This window comes from Sinohyriopsis cumingii, chromosome 1, assembly GCF_028554795.1.
Source record: "Sinohyriopsis cumingii isolate HCF-2022 chromosome 1, ASM2855479v2, whole genome shotgun sequence".
Classification (NCBI taxonomy): domain Eukaryota; kingdom Metazoa; phylum Mollusca; class Bivalvia; order Unionida; family Unionidae; genus Sinohyriopsis; species Sinohyriopsis cumingii.
In genome coordinates, this window is record NC_142961.1 from 35,526,047 (window position 1) to 35,551,289 (window position 25,243).

Genomic DNA, 25,243 nt, shown 5'->3' on the forward strand with positions numbered 1-25,243 from the left:
TGGTCTGTTCACCCTCCCTGCTGCCCGTTTTCTTTTCTGGTAGCTAACCCAGACGCGGAAAAGAGTAGTAGAGGTTTCAGCCCTTTTATAAAATTTCTTTAACATTTTAGCTTCCTGTTTATTTAACAATTTATATGTTTATATATATTTCACTTGGCAAACCATCGCTTAAGGCCGATCTTCCTAGATCTGCCTCCGTCGTACTAGCGATGAGAAAATATTTCAATGACATCCTCTTTCGCGCTCAAACAAACAACAAAACAAAAAGGTATTTGAATCTGTTGTTTATTCATTCATTGTATAAATAATACAAACAGAGAACACAGACATATAACACATAGAAGTGATACATATGTAAGTACAATGTCCAAATAACAACGCCTCTATATTTAACTAGTTACATACTCTAGAAATCAGACTATAAGAATTAGGTAATAAAAACCTTCAGGCCCCTCTGTAATAAAAATTTACTAAACATTTCGCTTGAGTAATACATAGTACTCCTGACAAGAAATGTTACTCGAAATGCATAGCCTTTTGACTGGACAGAATATGTTTGAGAAAAGATTTGGAGTTTAATGAAGGTTGATGAAGGATGAGGCTATTCGAGTAAAGCTGTGTCTGTTTTGTTTATAGATGACTGCAAGACTCAGATAAATACTGTCCCCCATTCTTCCACAAAGCAACATTACTGACTATCGACAGTGTTGATACATTATCATCGGTTTCAGATTTTTTTAAAATAAATTTAATATTTCCTGCAAAATGTCACTTTTTTCTAAGACAAGTGGTAGTCTAAAGGCAACTCGAACGTGAATATTTTTAAAAATCGAAAAATTAACAAACAATATTTGGTGTTCAATAATGATTGAGCTATTACACTAACAGGCGATGAGACAAATGAAAGAAAAGTCGTACATTTTGTACGCGGTCACTGGCCAATGTGCAAACAACATTCAACGTTATGCTTAAGACAGACTGAGCCACCAATTCTAGTATAGCGCAGTCTTTTAGATTAATACGAGATCCCAAAATTTAGAAAACATAATCTCAAGAACCGAATTGTTGGATAAATATTAAGGACTGTCAACAGTTGACTAGTTTTATACAAAACAGAGACATCACGCGCTGTGATTGTCAGACTAATAATATTCAACATACGCCCTGGGCCTGGACATTTTAATTTTACATCAAACAGTACACACATCAAGTGGTAAGAGGATCTATCCAACATATATTGCCCGTACTATGTATGTATGTGTGTCAGTGTGTGTGTGTGTGTGTGAATGAATGATTCGGATTGTAAATATAATACGTATGTCAGTCAGTCATATCCTCGATACTTATCCTCGCAGAAGTAGCACGAGCAAACACTTAATTATCCGTAAACCTGGCAAGGTATTTGCGTACCTACTATACCAAAGAGTCGATATTGATTGGCTCTTATTATTAATGATTGCAAAATAAAAACAGACCAACTATTTTATTAATTGAGATACGTCTAACATTACAAATTGTTCATCATAGTAAGAGAGATTTTAGTATTGGAAACAGTATGGCTATGCACAAGGCTAATAAAACGAAAATAAACGATATACGACGTTCCGAATTGATCAGCACACGCCATTTTTATCTGTATCAAACACAGCATAGAAGCAGATCTGCCTGAATAAAATGCACTTTTCTGATCTGCTTGTAGGATTCTCAATTATAAAACAAACACAAAATACATACATTGAAAATACAACTATTTCTCTCTAGCAGTATCTTAAAGATACAGTTGTTCAAAATCATCACATCACCGATACATACCTACATACATATTTATACATACTTTTGCTTATCAATCAATTGAAAGACACGGTTTTTCCCGTCAGACATTAAAAGGATATTCGATATTAAACACACATAACAGTTCACTTTAAACATCTGCAGATATCGTGTTGCCTATATGGAAGGAAGGTCCTTATAGATAAGCACTCATAGACTGCTTCCAAATTCCAAAGCCCTCACGTGATTTCTTAACCATTTTATCATACAATATGACAGGCTATGAAAACACTAGATACAGTACAAATCTGAATACCTAGAGTACGTATCATTAAATGCGGGCCCGGTGATTTGTGTACGAGATTCGAAAATGGCTACTATAATAATAATGAAAACAAAAGTATAAAGCTAAAAATGTTAATATTTGTGATACATACATGTATGTTCACAACGATGGTCATATGCAGCATCAGGAGTATAAATACAACGGAACTGAAACTGTCAGAATATATTCAGTTATCTTATAGTATGAATACATGAATACAACGGAACTGAAAGTATTCAGTTACCTTACAGTATGAATACAACGGAACTAAAACTGTCAGAATGTATTCAGTTGCCTTACAGTATGAATACATGAATACAACGGAATTGAAAGTATTCAGTTACCTTACAGTATGAATACAACGGAACTAAAACTGTCAGAAAGTATTCAGTTGCCTTACAGTATGAATACATGAATACAACGGAACTAAAAGTATTCAGTTACCTTACAGTATGAATACAACGGAACTAAAACTGTCAGAAAGTATTCAGTTGCCTTACAGTATGAATACATGAATACAACGGAACTGAAAGTATTCAGTTACATTACAGTATGAATACAACGGAACTAAAACTGTCAGAATGTATTCAATTGCCATACAGTATGAATGCATGGATACAACGGAACTGAAAGTATTCAGTTACCTTACAGTATGAATACAACGGAACTAAAACTGTCAGAATGTATTCAGTTACCTTACAGTACGAATACAACGGAACTAAAACTGTCATAATGTATTCAGTTACCTTACAGTACGAATACAACGGAACTAAAACTGTCAGAGTGTATTCAGTTACATTACAGTATGAATACAACTGAACTGAAACTGTCAGAATATATTCGATTACCTTACAGTATGAATACAATGGAACTGAAACTGTCAGAATGTATTAAGTTACCTGACATTACGATTACAACGGAACTAAAACTGTCAGACTGTATTCAGGTACTGTACAGTATGAATACAATGGAACTGAAACTGTCAGAATGGATTCAGTTACCTTACAGTATGAATACATGAATACAACGGAACTGAATGTATACAGTTTCCTTACAGTATGAATACAACAGAGCTGAAACTGTCAGACTATATTCATTTACCTTACAGTATGAAAACAACGGAACTGAAACTGTCAGAATGTACTCAGTTGCCTTACAGTATGAATACAACGGAACTAAAACTATCTGATTGTATTCAGTTACCTTACAGTATGAATTCAAAGGAATTGAAACTATCTGAATGTATTCAGCTACCTTACAATATGAATACAACGGAACTGAATGTATTTAGTTTCCTTACAGTATGAATTCAACGGAACTGAATGTATTCAGTTTCCTTACAGTATGAATACAACGGAACTTAAACTATCTGAATGTATTCAGTTGCCTTACAGTAAGAATTCGACGGAATTAAAACTATCTGAATGTATTAAGTTACCTTACAGTATGAACACAACGGAGCTGAATGTATTCAGTTTCCTTACAGTATGAATACAACGGAATTGAAACTATCTGAATGTATTCAGTTACCTTACAGCATAAATACAATGGAACAAAACTGTCAGAATGTATTCAACTATCTTACAGCCTGAATACAACGGAACTGAAAATGAATATATTCAATTGTATGTTACAGAATGAACACAACAAAAATAAAATTGTCTCATTATATTCAACTGTTTCTTACAGATTACTGTGTTTTAAAAAAATCCCTAATGTTTCCATAACTGAAAGTTGAGACAGTATTTTTTCATAAAGAGAAAGGCATAAAAATATGGAATTTGCCCTTTTCTCCCGAATGAGCATATAGTATTAACTGAAAAAAGTATGGGTGACTGAAAATTAAAATTATATTTCAAACTAAACCATTTCCATAACCCTGTTATCCAAAATAGTATACTCTGTTCGCAATTATACATACGTTTCGTTTTGCCGCAAAAAAGGTACCCTATAATTTTAATTATCATACCCTTATTCCTGCATACCACCATATCGCTCTGGTTTATATTGACCATTATTTAAACCTAATTTGGAGATAACAGTCTTGTATTGGATGATGTGAGGAAGTGAGTGGTAGATTTTTAGATGGATATATAATCTGTAAAACGGATATTTGAGCGAGTACAACTACTATCAATGTCCTAAAATCCTGAAACACAAGACTGTTATCCCAATAAACATTGAAAACATTGTCAAAATTAAGCAAATAAGGTAATTCTGCGTATTACAAATTGACAGGGTGAGCCGTAATGTCACAATAGTACTAACAATAAAGAACAGCTTATCGTATATTTACTTCCGTAATCTTTCACGTCTCACTTATGAAATCACGTTACATCCGATGCAGTGTTAATAATAATAATAATAATAATAATAATAATAATACTGTACTAATATCAATACAATAATACTAATCATAATTCATTTTGCGAAGATAACACACTGGTGAAAAAAGATTCCTCTTCAATGTGGTCCTAACATAATGAGTTTATATTATACTAAAATCGCTTACACACGCTCATGTATGTTCACGCACTCAGAAAGATCTTAAATGGATTGATTGACAGATATAATCAGACATGTTAACAAGCTTTTTCTGCAATAACCAACCAATGCAGAGAAACTCAAATTTTAAAGTTCATAACACTAGAAAGGTACTGTGTATGCTTTCATGTGTCCTTTGGTGCACTTTGACAATAGTCGTAAACAACTGTTTACATAAGTTTTAGTTTTGTTTGTAGAGGTTCATTATTATTTTTAAAACTATATGTAATTATAAGAGATGCAGTTATAAGAGGTGATATTCATATTTTAATTCGATTCCTAAAGTTAGGCTTATAAACTGAATACACGCTATACATGAACGGCTTTCACTTCGCTACTGCCGTTCATGCATGTGTATTATCACTTTTCAAGCTTCATGACTTCATGATTCATGTATATTACGAGGTTAAATTCTTAAATCACCACAGTGGTCAACAGGAGCAGAAACAAATATATACTGGTGGAGTTGTCCATAAGATATTCAAGTTGGAGTTAAGGACTCCTTTATTGAAGAAACTTGTCGTCCCAACATTTAATATATTAGTTCCAATAACGATACATTTTTTTTTTCTATACATCTATTCGGAAATGTATAAGTGAATTGTTGTCACCAACAGAAGTCAACAGATACTACAGTCAAATAATGAAACCCCAAAGAAAATGAGAAAGGTGAAAATACAAAATTGTGATGTTACAACTATTACAGATCTTCGTGGCCTTACCTTGTCGTTCAATAATTTTTCGTGCAGTTAGAAGGAATCAATGAAGACATTACGGCTTCTGTTTAATATCTATTTAATAAATTTAATTCCAGTTAAAAATCATGAAATTTACCAAAACAGTGAGCGAACAAACAAGCAAATGACCAGATTTCATTCACAGTTTTCTTAATGGTGTCTTATAGAATCGGAGCAATAGTACATTCACAGTTTTCTTCATGGTGTCTTATAGAATCGGAGCAATAGTACATTCACTATTTTCTTAAGCATGATAACCAAAGTTCTCCTCCGCGTGTTCAGGAGCTTTAATCGCTCTCATCATTTTCGTTACAGTTTCCCTGTTTAAATATCTACAGCATATTGCCTTGATATGTGAGGAGAAACCTCGTTCACAAGCCAGTGACGTTAAAGGTGAAAACAGCAGCAATTTTGGTAGTAAGACAGGTTTATCGCCAGCTTTAAACCCATATCAGTGAAATTATGTAAAGTTAACATCAGAAAGCTACACATGTGATTGTAATTCCAAAATGAAAGTGCTTGACACCGAAGAACAGCTGCTTTTATGATGATTTATTACCATTAACATGGGAACTCACATTCCTACGACAAAAAAATATAATCGCCGAACCTTTTGTACTGTTTTACTAAATAATAATTACTAAATTGCAAGTGTTCCAAATATCGCAGAAAATGCGATGGATTTAAAATTTGCTGAGTGGTGCATATGTAAACGAGGTGTCTGAGCATAAGAGCGATTAATTATTATTTTGATCAGATGAGCATTAGGCAGTGACCATCAATTAACAGGTGTCTTAATTACCTTCTGCTTAAGATCTGGCCGATACCGCTTTACCGTAACTTTTTGGAATTCATGATTTCTGACTGATAGACCGTACACTACATGACTGATACATGCTTTTGTAGAAACGAATAAAAAAAGACAGAAATGACCCCCCCCCCATTTTTTTTTAATTGCGTACCGATCACACGGCTTTTGGAGTTGTCAGACCTACAAAATTAAAAGCACTAGTATTTTAACGCGGATTTCGGAGTCCCAGAGAATATGAGTCTCGTATAAACGTAAACAGATATTTCAACATATCAACAGATACAACGGTAAAAATTTTGTAACGGAAGAACTTAATATATTATATATAACCCCAGACAGTCGAAAAGTAATATAATCTATGAAGTTTTAAATGTAGTTAGGAAGGCTGAATTATGTACCGACAGGGTAAATAATTTTAAAGTGCAGATGAAATGTATTAGTAATGGTTAGTTCATAATCTTGGAATCTGGAGTTAATTATTGACGGTGTAGATCTAATAGCAAGCTCAATATTTGATGATTTTAGCTCAGTTAGATCTGAGATATGATCTGGAGAATGGTTTTATATTAGCAACCGCTGTTGACTGAGATATGATCTGGTGAATGGTTGTATATTAGCAACCGCTATTGACTGAAATATGATATGGAGAATGGTTGTATATTAGCAACCGCTATTGACTGAGATATGATATGGAGAATGGTTGTATATTAGCAACCGCTGTTAACTAAGATATTATCTGGAGAATGGTTGTATATTAGCAACCGCTGTTGACTAAGATATGATCTGGAGAATGGTTGTATATTAGCAACCGCTGTTGACTGAGATATGATCTGGAGAATGGTTGTATATTAGCAACCGCTGTTGACTGAGATATGATATGGAGAATGGTTGTATATTAGCAACCGTTGTTGACTGAGATATGATCTGGAGAATGGTTGTATATTAGCAACCGCTGTTGACGCGAGAACAAACCATCAGTGGGCATCAAAATACAAAGTTTCAAACTTTCGCGCTGTCTTTTTCTGGAGCTGATCAATCATAGATCAATTATAATTTCCCCATAAATTATTAGCAGTAGTCTAGTTAGAAAAGATGAACTTCAACTGGCTGGGAGTTTCAGGAAAGTAAATATTTTGATGACCACTGCACATAAGTAATATTATGTGAATTCTAACTGATTTGTTAATAAATGTAGACACCATGAAGTTTTATTATTTTATATTTTCTTTAGCGCTAGATACGTGTTAGTCTTTTTGAGTGAAAAGTAAGTCCCTTGTTTCGATTGTTATACACTTCGTTTGAGACATTCCGATTTCCACTATGGTTTTCTCAAACTATAAAGATACAATGTTCAGATAGATTTGATTTAAAAATGTTCATTGTAGTTAAGAGATCTATCACATTTGTGAAGTGTTGAATCGTCTGAGAAAAGACCAGTGTTAGAGAACTAAATACAAGGCAAGTCCTTGATAAGCAGAAGAAAAACAAAAGGTCTTAACACAGATCCTTGGGGAACAAGGATAAGTATACTACCAAATCAGAAGTACCTTCACTCATAGAAACCAAAATGTAATATCTACATGAAATATGTTTTAAACCAAAGAATCTGAGTTTGAATAAGACTTGTACGCTCGGCATTTGTTTTATGAGTAAGGAGTGATCAACTTAAGTGAATGCCTGCATAAGATTCAAGTAAAGTCGCCGAATTAAAAAGCTAGTAGCCAACTGACTTTGAGATTCGTCATGGCAGTTTGATATGAACGTTCTTCTCGAAAATATTAACGTGACTTAGAGAGGAGATAGAACTTGTTAACATATGTGAAAAAGATGTCTGCGGCATATTTTAATTTTTTTTTTTTAAAGTACAGGTATAACAGATATGGACCAATAGTTTGATTGGTAAGACTTTTCAATTCCTTTATGACTTACGAATACCTTGTATAATTTTAATGACTTGAGAAAATTTTCCTAAAATGATTCTACATTTAATTACATGTGTCAATGATATAGAGATCGACAGTGCCCAAGTTTTCAGAATTAAGGGCTGAATTCCATCCCAACTACTGATCATTAGTGTATATTTTAATAATAATATCAGTGGTATCAGTTACTGTAATTAGGGGGATATGATCGCATGTTTGAAATTAAAAAAACTGAGATCAAACAAAGAAGCCCATTATGTAAAAGAAGTCTACGTCAGCACTACAGAATACATCTGTTGTACTTTGATATAATATTTTTCTTCCATTTGAAATTAATTCCAAACAGTCATCTAAAATGATGAATCGTAAAAACAACAGGGGTATAACTGGTTTCGCTCTTTAAGACTTGCTAACAAAATACTATCATGCAAAGGCTTTCACTCATTCCTCACGTGAAAGGATTACTAATGCCCCCCCCCCCTTTTTATAGGTAATATGAATAGGGAAATGCAATGAATCTATTTGTGTCAGTATTTCTTTTTAACTCTAAAATTGCACTGATACCTTTATATTATGCTGAAAATGAATTTACTTCTATGTACATGTATATACCTAATTATTCCCATTATTTGTTGTACGTAATAACAATTAGCAACACACATATACTAATACTTTAGGCATATGGTGGGATGGCATCAGTTTGGCTAGATAAATTATCTTTCTGCAAGTATTCCAGCCAATTCTCTACTCAGCAATTTGTTTCTTCATTCATAACTGATCCGGATTTCTTCTCACCAGAATTCTGGCACATGGCCTAGCTCTCACTTAACGCACATCATCAGTTTTAGCACCGACCTACAAAGAGAAATGTACGGAAGAAATATGTGCTGGTTTCGGTTAGTGATAGCAGCTACTAGTGACAGGGGAGCCAGCAGAATTATTTTTCGTGGAAGGATGTAGTGGTCAGCTAATAAATTTTACATATGTAGGCCAAAACATGTCTCATGGTGAAATCGTGGGTGGGGTGGGTTGGGGTGGGGGTGGGTTGCCCCTTGCCACTATGTGCGGGCGCCCATGATTAGAGCTGAGCTATTTCAGCAAACGCCGGTTAATTTGAAATACTGTGTATTCGTTACTGTTGACTGCGTACTGGCGGTCATGACAGTGTATACAAAGTACTGGTGCTCGTGACGGTATGTGTATTGGGTTCTCTCGAGAGTATGTATGTGTATTGATTACTGCAATGATTAGTACATTTTAACTTCTTCCCTAAACAATGAAGCAGCATAAGAAATGTATTAAATATTTACTTTGTCCATTATAGAGACAGGATTACTCTAAATAGAGACTCTTACATTAGTGTTGTTTACAAACGAAATTGATTTGTTTATTAAAAAAAAAAATATATCCCCAACCCCAACAAGAAAAACCCGAGTGGAATAATGTACACGTTTTGACCTGGCACGCAAAAGACTGAAATTAGTCTACAAGTTTCATAAATTTCATTTGGAATTAACTCAGATGAAAGACTGTATTTATCACCTGACGAGCAATTACGATTTTATTTATGGGAACCGCAAAAAAAGGTTATGTCTCCGTAATCACACCTCTTTATACATTACGTCATTTATGCTGTAATAAATTGTTATTGTGTATGTTACATATAGAAAATTATGATGTGGGTCTGCTAACCTAAATATCACAGTATTCACTAGATATATAACTGTATTGATTTTGAGTTAATGTTTCTCTACATGGCTATCCAATGATCTACCTCTCCAAAGACTCGCAGACTTTCTTCTAAATTCAGTTATTAAAGCACATTATTTCGGCCTAGGAAGAAACAAAATGTATTCACATAAAAAAAATTCACTTGCATAACAGATCAATACATTCACGGAAATGGAGTTTCAACAGGAATAATGCAATTGCTATTTTCGGACAGCAATATAATATACCTAGTGCTTTTCCTCTCATTCGCAGGTAGGTATTCTTTTTGTCTTTTGTTAAAGCCAAATATGAGATCACTGTGTGTTTAACGAAACGTGTGCCTCTGGGTTGAAACTGTTTCTCGTTTTCTGGATTACTCAACTTTAACACGTATAAGCCGATTCCATCTCTTGTACAGATTTCTTAGATTTCTGAAGGGAAATTTCCACAAAATAATGCTAATGTCTTTACGCGAACCTACTGAATACTAATAGTTCCACATGATAAAGGCTTTGCATCACATGCCATATTGTCACTTTCTGAATCACGAGGCTAACTGATTTCAATCAAAATTATTCCTCCCTCATGCTAAATGTATACAAGTCGTTTTTTTTTTGGCCGACGATTCACTGAAAAAGGGGCTTTAACCACATTCAAAACATACACACACACACACACACCACCACCACCACCACCACCACGATCAAACAACAACTGTCCAGTCGTTTTCCAGTTGATGACTTCGGAATGTATGTAACTTCAGGGCTGGTTATTTCCAGGTCAAATTGCAATCAAAAAGAATACTAATGAATGTAATGTGGATTTGCTTTCACAATCCTGTGTTGTTTTAATAATGATCACGAGAGTGACTGATTCCACAAAACTAATCCATGATGCACAATTAAAAATGACATCGAAATATCAGTAAACAAAACGATGCAGTAAGAACTGTCAATAATGAATGAAAATGCCAGAACTAAAGACAAGAGAAATATCATGGCTAAAAATTAGTACAACATATGCCTTTTGAGAAGACTATATGTTTCAACAGGGAAAGAAACAATAAATTCCGAGAAATCAAACTGATTTATCTCTAACAAGGACGACTAAAAATATATTTTATCCTACTTCTGAAGAAGAAAAAAATCCTGCAACTTTCTTTTGCAACTTAGTATTTCGATGTTCATAAAGAACAGACAGTCTACAATTTAAATATAGACAAAACAGATTGTTTGATACTTTAGAAAAATAATTTAGACGAACCCGACCAAATTTGCCTTGGATTACTCAAAATTTATCCTCAAAGTGTGATTTTATAATATCTTAACATTTCGAACAATATTAAAGATATTTGTCAAAGGTTGGCACACTAAAAAGAATGAGAAATAACTCGATATTATTAAAATTGTACATCCAAAAATCGGCGCATTCTTGAAAACAAGTTGCATATATTCCTCTGAAATAAAGGAGGTGCTTTAAAAAAAGAAACGCTAAAGATACGACTGTATTTGAATTTCTGATATCGCCAGCGTGCTTAATAAAACATCCATTGCTGGCAATAAGAATGATATTTGAAAATCAAAATTTAATGACAAAATTTGTGACGTTTACAAAACTTGAGTCTGGTACTGTAATTTGTAATAATTTGTTGGTACTGGCTTTTTGCTTCTTCTCTCCTCTATACAACTACATTTGTATTAGTTTTAGGTGTAGTGGCTTTGTGCCTCTTCTCTCCTCTATACAACTACATTAGTATTAGTTTTAGGTGTAGTGGCATTTTGCCTCTTCTCTCCTCTATACAACTACATTAGTATTAGTTTTAGGTGTAGTGGCATTTTGCCTCTTCTCTCCTTTATACAACTACATTTGTATTAGTTTTAGGTGTAGTGGCATTTTGCCTCTTCTCTCCTCTGTACAACTACATTAGTATTAGTTTTAGGTGTAGTGGCTTTGTGCCTCTTCTCTCCTCTATACAACTACATTAGTATTAGTTTTAGGTGTAGTGGCATTTTGCCTCTTGTCTCCTCTATACAACTACATTTGTATTAGTTTTAGGTGTAGTGGCATTTTGCCTCTTCTCTCCTCTATACAACTACATTAGTATTAGTTGTAGGTGTAGTGGCATTTTGCCTCTTCTCTCCTCTATACAACTACATTAGTATTAGTTTTAGGTGTAGTGGCATTTTGCCTCTTGTCTTCTCTATACAACTACATTAGTATTAGTTTTAGGTGTAGTGGCTTTGTGCCTCTTCTCTCCTCTATACAACTACATTAGTATTAGTTTTAGGTGTAGTGGCATTTTGCCTCTTCTCTCCTCTATACAACTACATTAGTATTAGTTTTAGGTGTAGTGGCATTTTGCCTCTTGTCTCCTCTATACAACTACATTTGTATTAGTTTTAGGTGTAGTGGCTTTGTGTCTCTTCTCTCCTCTATACAACTACATTAGTATTAGTTTTAGGTGTAGTGGCATTTTGCCGCTTGTCTCCTCTATACAACTACATTTGTATTAGTTTTAGGTGTAGTGGCATTTTGCCTCTTGTCTCCTCTATACAACTACATTAGTATTAGTTTTAGGTGTAGTGGCATTTTGCCTCTTCTCTCCTCTATACAACTACATTAGTATTAGTTTTAGGTGTAGTGGCTTTGTGCCTCTTCTCTCCTCTATACAACTACATTAGTATTAGTTTTAGGTGTAGTGGCATTTTGCCGCTTGTCTCCTCTATACAACTACATTTGTATTAGTTTTAGGTGTAGTGGCTTTTTGCCTCTTGTCTCCTCTATACAACTACATTAGTATTAGTTTTAGGTGTAGTGGCATTTTGCCTCTTCTCTCCTCTATACAACTACATTAGTATTAGTTTTAGGTGTAGTGGCTTTGTGCCTCTTCTCTCCTCTATACAACTACATTAGTATTAGTTTTAGGTGTAGTGGCATTTTGCCGCTTGTCTCCTCTATACAACTACATTTGTATTAGTTTTAGGTGTAGTGGCTTTTTGCCTCTTCTCTCCTCTATACAACTAAATTTGTATTAGTTTTAGGTGTAGTGGCATTTTGCCTCTTCTCTCCTCTATACAACTACATTAGTATTAGTTTTAGGTGTAGTGGCATTTTGCCGCTTGTCTCCTCTATACAACTAAATTTGTATTAGTTTTAGGTGTAGTGGCATTTTGCCTCTTCTCTCCTCTATACAACTACATTAGTATTAGTTTTAGGTTTAGTGGCATTTTGCCACTTGTCTCCTCTATACAACTACATTAGTATTAGTTTTAGGTGTAGTGGCTTTTTGCCTCTTCTCTCCTCTATACAACTAAATTTGTATTAGTTTTAGGTGTAGTGGCTTTTTGCCTCTTCTCTCCTCTATACAACTAAATTTGTATTAGTTTTAGGTGTAGTGGCTTTTTGCCTCTTCTCTCCTCTATACAACTACATTAGTATTAGTTTTAGGTGTAGTGGCTTTGTGCCTCTTCTCTCCTCTATACAACTACATTAGTATTAGTTTTAGGTGTAGTGGCATTTTGCCGCTTGTCTCCTCTATACAACTACATTTGTATTAGTTTTAGGTGTAGTGGCTTTTTGCCTCTTCTCTCCTCTATACAACTAAATTTGTATTAGTTTTAGGTGTAGTGGCATTTTGCCTCTTCTCTCCTCTATACAACTACATTAGTATTAGTTTTAGGTGTAGTGGCATTTTGCCGCTTGTCTCCTCTATACAACTAAATTTGTATTAGTTTTAGGTGTAGTGGCTTTTTGCCTCTTCTCTCCTCTATACAACTACATTAGTATTAGTTTTAGGTTTAGTGGCATTTTGCCGCTTGTCTCCTCTATACAACTACATTAGTATTAGTTTTAGGTGTAGTGGCTTTTTGCCTCTTCTCTCCTCTATACAACTAAATTTGTATTAGTTTTAGGTGTAGTGGCTTTTTGCCTCTTCTCTCCTCTATACAACTACATTAGTATTAGTTTTAGGTTTAGTGGCATTTTGCCGCTTGTCTCCTCTATACAACTACATTTGTATTAGTTTTAGGTGTAGTGGCATTTTGCCTCTTCTCTCCTCTATACAACTAAATTTGTATTAGTTTTAGGTGTAGTGGCTTTTTACCTCTTCTCTCCTCTATACAACTAAATTTGTATTAGTTTTAGGTGTAGTGGCTTTTTGCCTCTTCTCTCCTCTATACAACTACATTAGTATTAGTTTTAGGTGTAGTGGCTTTGTGCCTCTTCTCTCCTCTATACAACTACATTAGTATTAGTTTTAGGTGTAGTGGCATTTTGCCGCTTGTCTCCTCTATACAACTACATTAGTATTAGTTTTAGGTGTAGTGGCATTTTGCCTCTTGTCTCCTCTATACAACTACATTTGTATTAGTTTTAGGTGTAGTGGCTTTTGCCTCTTCTCTCCTCTATACAACTACATTAGTATTAGTTGTAGGTGTAGTGGCATTTTGCCTCTTCTCTCCTCTATACAACTACATTAGTATTAGTTGTAGGTGTAGTGGCATTTTGCCTCTTGTCTCCTCTATGCAACTACATTAGTATTAGTTGTAGGTGTAGTGGCATTTTGCCTCTTCTCTCCTCTATACAACTACATTTGTATTAGTTTTAGGTGTAGTGGCATTTTGCTTCTTGTCTCCTCTACACAACTATATTTAATGGATGCAAACACAAAGAAAATATTACTACATAATAAGCTATTTTAAGTGTCGATACCTTTCTCATTTCAAATTGCTCATTCAGATTGTCATTTTCCTTTCCTTGAGGGAACTTCATATTTTTCATAAATGCATTCTTCTTCAAAATACTCTTCATCTAAGAAAAAGCAAGAAAGGAATAAAAAGTCAAGCCATTTCACTGGAACGCAAATTCTATATGCAATAAAGGAATACAAATAAAGCGTGGGTACTTGCACATACATATTTATTCATAGGCATAACATAAAAACATAGCAGATGGCTAGTGTTATATATATTTCAGTTATATTTTGTGCTTATGTTTATGATTGTAAGTTGTAAAAACAGTGTTATGTAGCAAGAGTTCAAAGACAATATTGTTTACAGTTAGACTAGGTTTTTCCGTTGGAAATCTTCATATTCTATTACTATGTAGGTCAAGTGAAAATGTATATGAATAGTGATGTGTTAAAAAAAAAAATAATTTGTCTTTTTGATCAGTCTGTCAGATGTAATTCTAGAGTAATTTTTATAAAAAAATTATTAATTGGAAGTACTAAAGTGCTCATTGACTTTTGGAATAATACGTTACTTTGGATTTTTGTGAACTCATAGACATTCTGGATTGCATTATTGTGTTATATCAAGACATTAAATACAATTAAAATTCAATCGGAACATTCTATATTTTCGGACTGGTGATATGACATTTAGCATTATTTCGGATTTAATTCAAAATACTGTGTCACTTGAATTTTCACTGAATTGCAAAGATTGTACTTAAATTGTTGATTCATTCTCTTTCTGTTGCAGTGTTTAGATCTAGATAGTAATTATAAAAATCAAGTAACAGGAAATTAATATGTGCATGCATGCGTGTTTCCGCCTCTTTTCTTCATTCTTCACTCTTAATTAGATTGTCCCTTCATCCCTTCATATGTACATAAATACACGTGTACATAGATGAGAAATTTAGGATGTCGAGAAAACGCGTTAAACAGTAAGAATTTGTGAAATGTGACATCAAGTTGGACATGTAATCAAAACGCCAATAAAAGCACTTAAATGTATTGTGGGTTGATTGCAGGGTGGGCGTATCAACAACAATAATCTGGATACAGCAAGCCATAGTTGCCACAATATTGCACTACCATTGTTATCTTTCTATTCATCCGTTTGTTCATCTTATAGTTACGAAACTGTCCAATGACCAGTTTCTTCCTTAATTTACAAGTGCAAATTGAATAAATTCTCCGCAATACTTGACGATCAAAAGATAGGGATATCTGTCGAATAATCTCAAATAAATCTTAAATTTAATGGAAGATAGATAGATACAGTGAGACAGATAGGCAGACACAGCGTGCATTAAACACACACACACACACACACACACACACACACACACACACATATATATATATATATATATATATATATATATATATATATATATATATATATATATATATATATATATCACCTATGACATAAGCAAAAAGTGGCTTTTATGAGCAGGTGGTCACTATATCCAAGTAAAACTGCATGCATATACAGGTAAGTTTATACAGGTATTATACATAAAAAAACCAACTTTTCACCCAAGCAACATTCTTATTGTTGAGTTCAGTTTTTATTTTGCGTGTAATTATTTATTCTAGTAATTATTATTCACTGGAAAATACAAAGTCCTCAATAATATTCTAGGAATAAAATATTAATTTGCAATTATAGTGAATTTAGACAAGGATATTTTCGGATTTATACTATTGTAATACATCAAAAGACTGTTAACACATCACATCATTCCAGGCCATTGATACATTAGCACGTTCGAGACTACAGGCGCATCAACACATTCAGCATTTGAATTTATTTGGATTACAACTGGAACTCAATTGAAGTTTCACATATTTGGACTTGTGACAGAACTTTTAGGACAATTTGGGGATTTAATTCACAATGCAGTTAAGTTCTTTTTAAATTTTCACTATGTATTCTGGGAAACAAATTCTTTGTTGAATTTTACAAAACTTGATGGTTGTCGTATTTTGTTACTTTTTTAAAGACCATTTAGTCGCAACAATATGTACATACACATTTAGAAACATTACAATCGTATATATATATATATATATATATATATATATATATATATATATATATATATATATATATATATATATATATATATATATGGTTTAATGACACGTCAGCATAATCAGCATAATACTGCCTATAAAGTACCAATTAAAAGTTAAGTTTCAAAACTGTAAAGATAAAGAAATTTAAAAAGGAAGATCAGGTCAAACATATGAAAGTAAAACAATGGAAATTTATGTGTAGATCCACGGAAGTAAGACAAAGACAAAATGTACCTTCCATCCCGCTAGATGATTGAAGACTGACGTTGTATGTCTGGTTGACAATGGCTGCCTTCGGGGTGGTCTCTTTCGGGGGCGTCTCTTTACTCTTTGGTGTTCGATCGAAAAGTCCAGACATTTTTTTCCCTTTATTAAATAAGGTGCCAAGTGAGCGTGACAAACGCTTGTTTAACCCTGTCTGTTTATCGTCATCGAAAGATTTGTTTCTGTACGATAAAAAAATATATGTGGATGAAAGTAAGTTAGATACAGTACAATGATTGAAATATTTACGAAAATAAGCTATATTTACAAATCTCATTACGAATAAACAGATTTATCTTGAAGGTTTCTTCACACATAATAATTCATTTGATACTGAAGTGAAGTAGATTATTCATTCTTACATTATGTCAGAAAGTGCATGAACAAACTTATGCTTGATATTGAATCTACATTTGAAAGCATTGCAAAGATAAATGCATCAATTACGAACGATTCGAACATTTTCAGATTTAGTAAGTTCTACAAATTTAGATATATCTGTTTTCTTTCTCGGTTGTATTTATCCAATCTGTCAATCTTTATGTAATCGACGTTCGATTACAAAATGGCATTTATCCTCCAATAAATACAAAATGGCATTCATCCTCAAATAAATACAAAATGGCATTTATCCTCAAATAAATACAAAACGGCATTCATCATCAAATAAATAAAAAATGACATTTATCCTCAAATAAATACATAACGGCATATACATAACGGCATTCATCATCAAATAAATACAAAATGGCATTTATCCTCAAATAAATACAAAACGGCATTCATCATCAAATAAATACAAAATGGCATTTATCCTCAAATAAATACAAAACGGCATTCATCATCAAATAAATACAAAATGACATTTATCTTCAAATAAATACAAAACGGCATTCATCATCAAATAAATACAAAATGGCATTCATCCTCAAATAAATAACATAATTTACAGTGTTTTATTGTCTGGCTGATATGGCATTGCCCGCCTACCAGTTTCTGTCTCAAATTTATCTGATAATTTAGTAATATCGTTTCAAAACTTTGGATTGTTGATAATACAAAGTCCGTCTTTTTACCCAAAAATGAAATATTTACATAAAATAGTACACTGCTAGAATTTCTAGGCAATATTACCGACACCGTGATTAATCCAAACTTCAAACTTTATCCTGATAATGACAATAAATCATTAATCCGATATGTAACAACATGGTTAACACGATATGTAAACACATCATTAACTCGATATTTAACATCATTAACTCGATATGTAAAAACATCATTAACTCATTATGTAAATATCATTAACTCGATATGAAAAAACATCATTAACTCGATATGTAAAAATTTCATTAACTCATTATGTAAACATCATTAACACGATATCTAAAAACAGTCAAATATTACCAACACTGTGGTTAACCCAAACAACATTAATAATAATAATAATAATAATAATAATAATAATAATAATAATAATAATAATTATAATACTTTATATGCAAAAATAGTTAAATATTACCAACACACTGATTAATCCAAACATAATAAATCATCCTGATCATGACAATAAATCATTAAAACAATATGTAAAAACAGTTAAATGTTACCGACAGCTTGATTAAACAAAACTCACACAATTCTAACCATGCTATTAACCAAATATTCCAAATATAAACTGATTTAAACTGAAATACGGTCTCACTTAACTGAACCAGCTGACGGTATCGTATGTACTCGCCTGTAAGTCAAGCCAAACTGCAATCCACACAAACATCGATCTACCGTCGCACAACGCGCAGGCAGAAAAGGGTCTACGATGTATGTTCTACTGATTACTGCAAACAAACGGCACAAACTAAGGTCGTGTGGCGAATAATGCGGCGGCAGTTCTGGGTCTATGTAGTTTGCAGTTGGATTTGAATTGTACGGTACTGAAGAAAGGAAATACGTGCCCTTGAGGTATTAGTTTCGTTTTAAAAGATAAATGCTACCATTTTCCAAGACATTAATTTGTGACACCTGTTCTTTCCCACTAAACACTTCGATCCATATTTGATTTCACTATCTTCCACGTTACAGTCCTTTCCATCTTACCGATTGGTGTGTTTTTGGTTTATTTAATTATCGTTTAATTAGTAATGTTAGTGGGGCCCCGAGTGGCCGAGTGGTCTAAAGCGCTCTTCGTTACGGATCACTGCCATCTCACCTCTGTCTGCGGCGGTTCGAGTCTAAGATTCAGCCAATGTGGGCATGTGAGAAAGCTTGCCAGTAGCTTCTCGTGGGTCGGTGGTTCTTTCCGGGGTTTTCCGGGTTCTTCCTCCACCATTAATACTGGCCGCCATGTATAGCCTATCGTGCTGAAAAATGGCGTTAAACCCCACAACAACAACAACAACAACAAGTAATGTTAGTAATGTTTTGTTAATATAGCAAATGCTAATTATGACCTAGGCCAAGCAGAGGGCATCATAATCTTGTTGACTGGGAAAATTATTTATTCGAGCTACAAGATCTTCAGGCAGAACCATTTCTTGTGTTCACTGTTTGATTTGGGTTGGAATTTATTTATTCAAAATATTCACTTGAAATACAAAGTGTTCTATAATATTCTTGGACAGAGGCATTAACTGGGAATTATAGTGAATTCAGACAAGGAAGACTTGGATTATATTACTGTGATTCAACAAAAGATTGGTGGCACATCATTACAATTCAGGCCATTACTACATTAGAGACTACAGGCCACTACAGATGCATCAACACCCTCAGCGTCGGAAATTATTTGGAATACCACTAACGTGTATTTAGAAATGTATTCATTAGAACTTGTGTTAGTAATTCCAAGTTATTTAGGATTTAAATCGCAGGCCCGTAAGTTATTTTTAACATTTTCTCTTTGCATTCTTGGGAAATAATTTTGTCGTTGAAATTTACATATGTTACTTATATATATACCAAACAATATAGGCAAGAAATTCCGACAAGCACTGAGACTTTGACATACATACATGCATACATACATACATACATACATACATACATACATACATACATACATACATACATACATATATATATACATACATACATACATACTGTATACATGATAGTATAGAAACAAGTGATATATTGTATACATGATAGCATAGAAACAAGTGATATATACATGTATACAGGTGACCTGCTGTACAGAGTTAGCCAACAGGGCAGCCTGCATTGCTTGCACTACCTGTCTTTAACTGTTAGTAACCTAAGGCTATACAGGTGGGCGAGGTCGCCCGGACTCAATTACCTGGATAGTTTTCAAGAATCAGTGTTACTAATTAGAAGGGTCATAATGACCATCTCTGAAACGAGCATGTATGGTAGGTTTTAAAGATGACACCTGAAGGTTCTATTTTTAGTAACAAGGCTATCTGGTTACAATCAATGCCTTTGATAGTTAACAATAACAGGCAAATATCGTCTCAGATGAAATGATTTCATGTACTATGTCTTTAAATATTAAATCACATACACACTCTGCTGTTTATTTTTGTTATACTATGCACTTTCTTTGAAACATCTAAAAGTACAAAAACAAATATAACAGCCTCCGCTCAGGCAAGGGCTGTTAGATACGGACGGCCAAACCATAACTCTTTGTCATGTTTGGAGGAAACATAAGACAGAGATATGCTTAAAGTCGATGCTGGAAAAAATAAATAAATCATCCATTGTCTCACAGTCGCATAAAACTGTCATACATAAAACTGATTTCAATCAATATACAGTACTCATTTCAAGCAATATACAGTACTGAATTCAATCATATACAGTACTCATTTCAATCAATATACAGTACTCATTTCAATCAATATACAGTACTAATTTCAATCAACATACAGTACTCATTTCAATCAACATACAGTACTCATTTCAAGCAACATTCATTTCAATCAACATTCAGTACTCATTTCAATCAACATCCAGTACTCATTTCAAGCAATATACAGTATTCATTTCAATCAACATACAGTACTAATTTCAATCAATATACAGTACTCATTTCAATCATACACACTACTCATCTCAATTAATATACAGTACTCATTTCAACAAATACACAACACTCATTTAAGTATATTATTCAGTACTCATTTCAATCAATAGACAGTACTCATTTCAATCATATATAGTATTCATTTCAATGAATATTTGGGATTTCAGTGCTTTTTCAGCACTGTTGACTGATGTTATAATATGAACTCCTATGAAAACTTATGTGCAGTATGAACTTAAATAAATAAATAAATAAATAAATAAATAATGTAATAATGTGAAAAATTATAAGCAAAGACAAAGTGCAGAAAATGTATATGTCTTTTCCTTTTTCATTTTCTTTTCAATTTTGCAAGCAATATATATCCAGTGAAATAAATCAAAAATATAAATTAATGTGACCAGTGTCTTTATTTCATTATTATTTAATTTTAAAAAATGAACAGCAGATAAAAAAAGGCTCACGAAGCAATATGTTATCCTATTTGTCAGCTATTTTTAATGACACTTCTAGAAACAAAGGATCGTAACGCGAAATAAAAAAATAAAATCCTGAGCAAAGTACAAGAATATCGCATTTCTTTTGAGATTTAGCATTATGTATCAGTTCCTCACCGCTATCAATCGTTACTCTAGTCCAGATTTGTTTGCTTTGTGGTCCACTTGATCTAACAATAATTTAAATATAATTTTTGCAAGTAAGGCGCTAATGTTCGTCTGGTCTTCTTGAAAGAGCAAATAGCGACGATTTCATACATTCGGACCATCTCGGCTTTTTTTGTGAGACAAAAATATGCCTTGCATAGATCTAACATTAGTGATTTGGCAGAAATTTCTGCGCCATAATAAGAAACCGTAATCTATTTGGATATTGGATTCACCGTTGGCCTCAATGAAAAGTTGTGAGTGAAAAAATAGTTTTGATACACTCGCATCGTCTCAGTTGTTCCGTATATCGTAAATAGCCGAGGTGGTCCGATTTGCAGCTAATGGCCGATATTGACATATATTCGAGGTATGATCTGATGGACTGACTTCGAAGTTGTAAATATGATATTTACTACACCCTCGTGAAGACAATAGTTAGACATTGACGATATTTGTCATAGATCAATTAGGCTCTCGCGTGACTCCTTGAAATAACAGCCAACCGAAGGTCTAGTCAAAGGTCTATAAAATCGGCGAAGATTTCAGGCCCACGCGAGAGGTGTGGTTAAACGAAACTAACATGAAAACTTCTTTAATGTCACAACATTTCACTAGGGTCTTATACTTAATGAAAAGGAAATTTAAATTTGGAATTTACAAGGCATTTAAGTAATTTTTGGGGGAATGGCTATTATCCTATTTCATAGTGGCACTATACAATAAATACAAGTTCGAAGGAAGCAATTTAGAATCCTTGATACCCAGCTTTTTCAAAATGAGGAAGAATTGAACGCAGACAGACCAAACAAATTTATGAATAAAATCATTAAGGTATATGCATACACAGAGTAGCTGCTATCTACCATCCTAGCAACCTGTTCATTCATCCATCTATCATTTTACCTACCAACCTACCTACCTAGTTGCTATCTATCCATAAATTTACATCCCAACATACCTTTCTAAATATATACATGCTTATACAGGCAGGCAGGTATACGATACACAAAAACTATTACTTTAAATTTTAAAGGAAAATATAACTTTAGAAAATCAAAGTAATTATATTTCAGAACCTACCTCCTAGTCACAACTGCTTCCTCGACTCCGGAGTCTGATCCTGTTGCCTCGTAATCTTCATACTCATTATCCGAGTGACGTATCAGACTGTCGTACGTTTTCTTGTCGATTCTTTCTGCATCCAAAATTATGTACTCATCCCGATCCGGAAACCGGAAGTATTCGGGTGGAAACCCCAAAGGATCTTTCACTGCCAGGACCAAGTGATGTCGTAATGGCACAAGTAGGCAAGCTTCAAGTTTAGCATCGATGCAAGATCTTCCACGTTTGTCATCTTTCTGCACTGGTGAAATAACCACGAACTTTTCACTCACAAAACGGTTCAAAGTTATTTCTGAATTGATGGGTAAACAAGTCCAAAGAGTTGTGTAATCGGCTAAAAAGTCGACTCTCCGAGGCAGCGTAATTTCCAATCGGAACACATCAGAAGCTGGAAATCCACTTTCTGTTTCTTTGCTCGGAATTTCATGCATACAAATCTCTAGGTCTTTTGGCAGCAGAAGTTTTTCGTATTTCTTTACCGAGATTCTTTTCTCACATTTATATACACCGAATGCCCCAAATGTCTTCCTACCCCGCTTCATTTTATATTCCATTAGTTCTTGAGATTTCAAACGTATTACATCTCCTGCCTGCAGAGAAAATGGTTTAGGGTAGTCGGAAGCAACATCCTGTAACACCTTTACATCTTTATGAGCACCAAGTTCAACCATTTCTTTTACAGAATACAGACTTTTTAGTGTGTCCCTAAAATGTCCCTTAAGTGTTTTAGCAATTGAAAAATACACGTTTCGCGATTCGGCTAGGAGTCTGTCAGCCTTCTCTATTTTGTGAATTATAACATCCTGACCTATTGGTAGATAAGCACGGAATTCAGAAGGAATGTTCTTGTAGTGAATGACAGTCGCAAGCATGGGTAAATCATCTCTGTACCTGTTCATAACTTCTTCCAATGTAAACATTTCTCGAGGTGCATTTCCTCCGGGAACTTCATAGTCATCGGAAGAATAAGATCGCACCATTATGTCGGCGTCTAGTGCTAATTTTTGTTTCACGTCCATATTTTCCTGGGAGGAGACTACCAGAAATAATTTAGGCTGATGTAGGGTAAGAATGCCACTATAAGTCAAAGGTAATCCCATTATTCGGTGAAAAATGTCAGACCCATCAGGAGTGAGTAGGTTACCGTAGATTGCAGCTTCTGAAACACCTTGACTACCTAACTGCAATTGAACGCTTGACAGCTTCAAGCTTCGCGGAACTGCGCCAAGTTGTAGGATTTCTTTAATGGTAAACAGTCTATCGTCTGGGACTACAGTAAAATTACCTCGACAGTCGAATGGTAGCTCTAGGACATTACCTGATGTATCCTCGCACTGTAGATAAACCTGCTTATCATCCGCCCGCCTAGATCGCTTAATAAAGCGGAAGATTTCTCCTTGTTTCAAGGCTTCGGGCAGATTTGGACTCTCGACGACACTGTTTACTTGAAAATAGGTCGGACAAACTTTAAATAGATCGCTTACACGTGTAAACACTGGAAATTTCTCATCTTTATCGCTTTCAGGCGGTAGTATTTGGAATCGGACATTAGCATCGGCAGGTACCTCCAAGGTGCGGATTTGATTTGTGTCAGGATCAGTGTACGAGAGAGCAATAGTTTCTGCAGCTAACGTGTGAATGAGCAAGATATCTCCCTTTCTTATACTCTTACTATTACTTAGCCCACTACCTCCCAGCACTGAAACCCACTGTGGTAGATCGTAGATCTCTACAAACTCTGCCAGACTACATATATTACCTGCATTCTTTACACCGTCACTGGAGGCCGCCATGTTTGATTATCCCATATCGACATGTATAGCGACAGGTATGTGCCTATCGGTAATACCTAGCCAGACATATGCGACGAGTTCTTTCCCTTGCTCTGATGCATTCACAGGTAGGTCCAGGTAAGTATACTCGGCATGACTCATTGGAGTCGGTTATCACCCCAGATGTAATGTATCTTTGTTATTTTTTTATTTATTTGTCTTCATTTAATTTCTATTTTCTTTTCTTTCTTTTTTCTTTTGTTTTTTGTTTGTTTGTTTTATTTTTGGTTTTTTTGTTTAGTTGTTTCTGTTGTTCTTGTTTTTGTTACAAAGACTAAACATGTGTATAAGAACAATTCATTAGCTTCCTTCAATTCTGGATTTAGTATCTCAGGACAGAAAGACAACGCTTGCCCCCCCCCCCTCAAAAAAAGAGAGCAGAACAAAACAACAGCAACAATAAATAATTAGCCTTACAGAAGCGGTAGTAAAACGGTAGCAGCAATTATAGTAGTGGTAGTTATTTGGTAAATATAATACGACTTTCGAAACAAGACTTAGAACACACAGACATCAGTATAAAAACAGTCTAAATTTCCAGATAGCATTTATGATAATGCATAAACATACCATACAAATGTACCAATTACTCAAGAAAAACGAGGCATGCTGAATAAACATACGACTACCAATAAAGCCTTCGAGGTCCTTGCTGATGTTCAAGATTTAAGGGGTTAAGACTTACCGTACACCAAGGGTT

At 34.1% G+C, this 25,243-nt stretch overlaps 1 protein-coding gene across 2 annotated transcripts; it reads right to left on the reverse strand.

The window, feature by feature from the left end:
• Nucleotides 1–269: 269 nt before the first annotated feature.
• On the reverse strand, nucleotides 270–24,762 carry LOC149806694 (uncharacterized). Of its 2 annotated transcripts, XR_016420799.1 has the most exons (5): nucleotides 22,670–24,762; nucleotides 16,868–17,079; nucleotides 14,530–14,628; nucleotides 2,740–8,964; nucleotides 270–2,390 (listed from the first exon to the last, which is right to left on the reverse strand). XR_016420799.1 is itself a non-coding variant. In XM_089956670.1 (4 exons), the coding sequence occupies exons 1-3, from the start codon at nucleotides 24,502–24,504 to the stop codon at nucleotides 14,561–14,563; spliced, it is 2,115 nt and encodes a 704-aa protein (XP_089812796.1). In that variant the 5' UTR covers nucleotides 24,505–24,762; the 3' UTR covers nucleotides 270–8,964; nucleotides 14,530–14,560. The 2 variants fall into 2 exon arrangements, 1 of the variants encoding a protein (XP_089812796.1); XM_089956670.1 differs by having other exon boundaries at nucleotides 270–8,964.
• Between the last annotated feature and the right edge of the window lie 481 nt (nucleotides 24,763–25,243).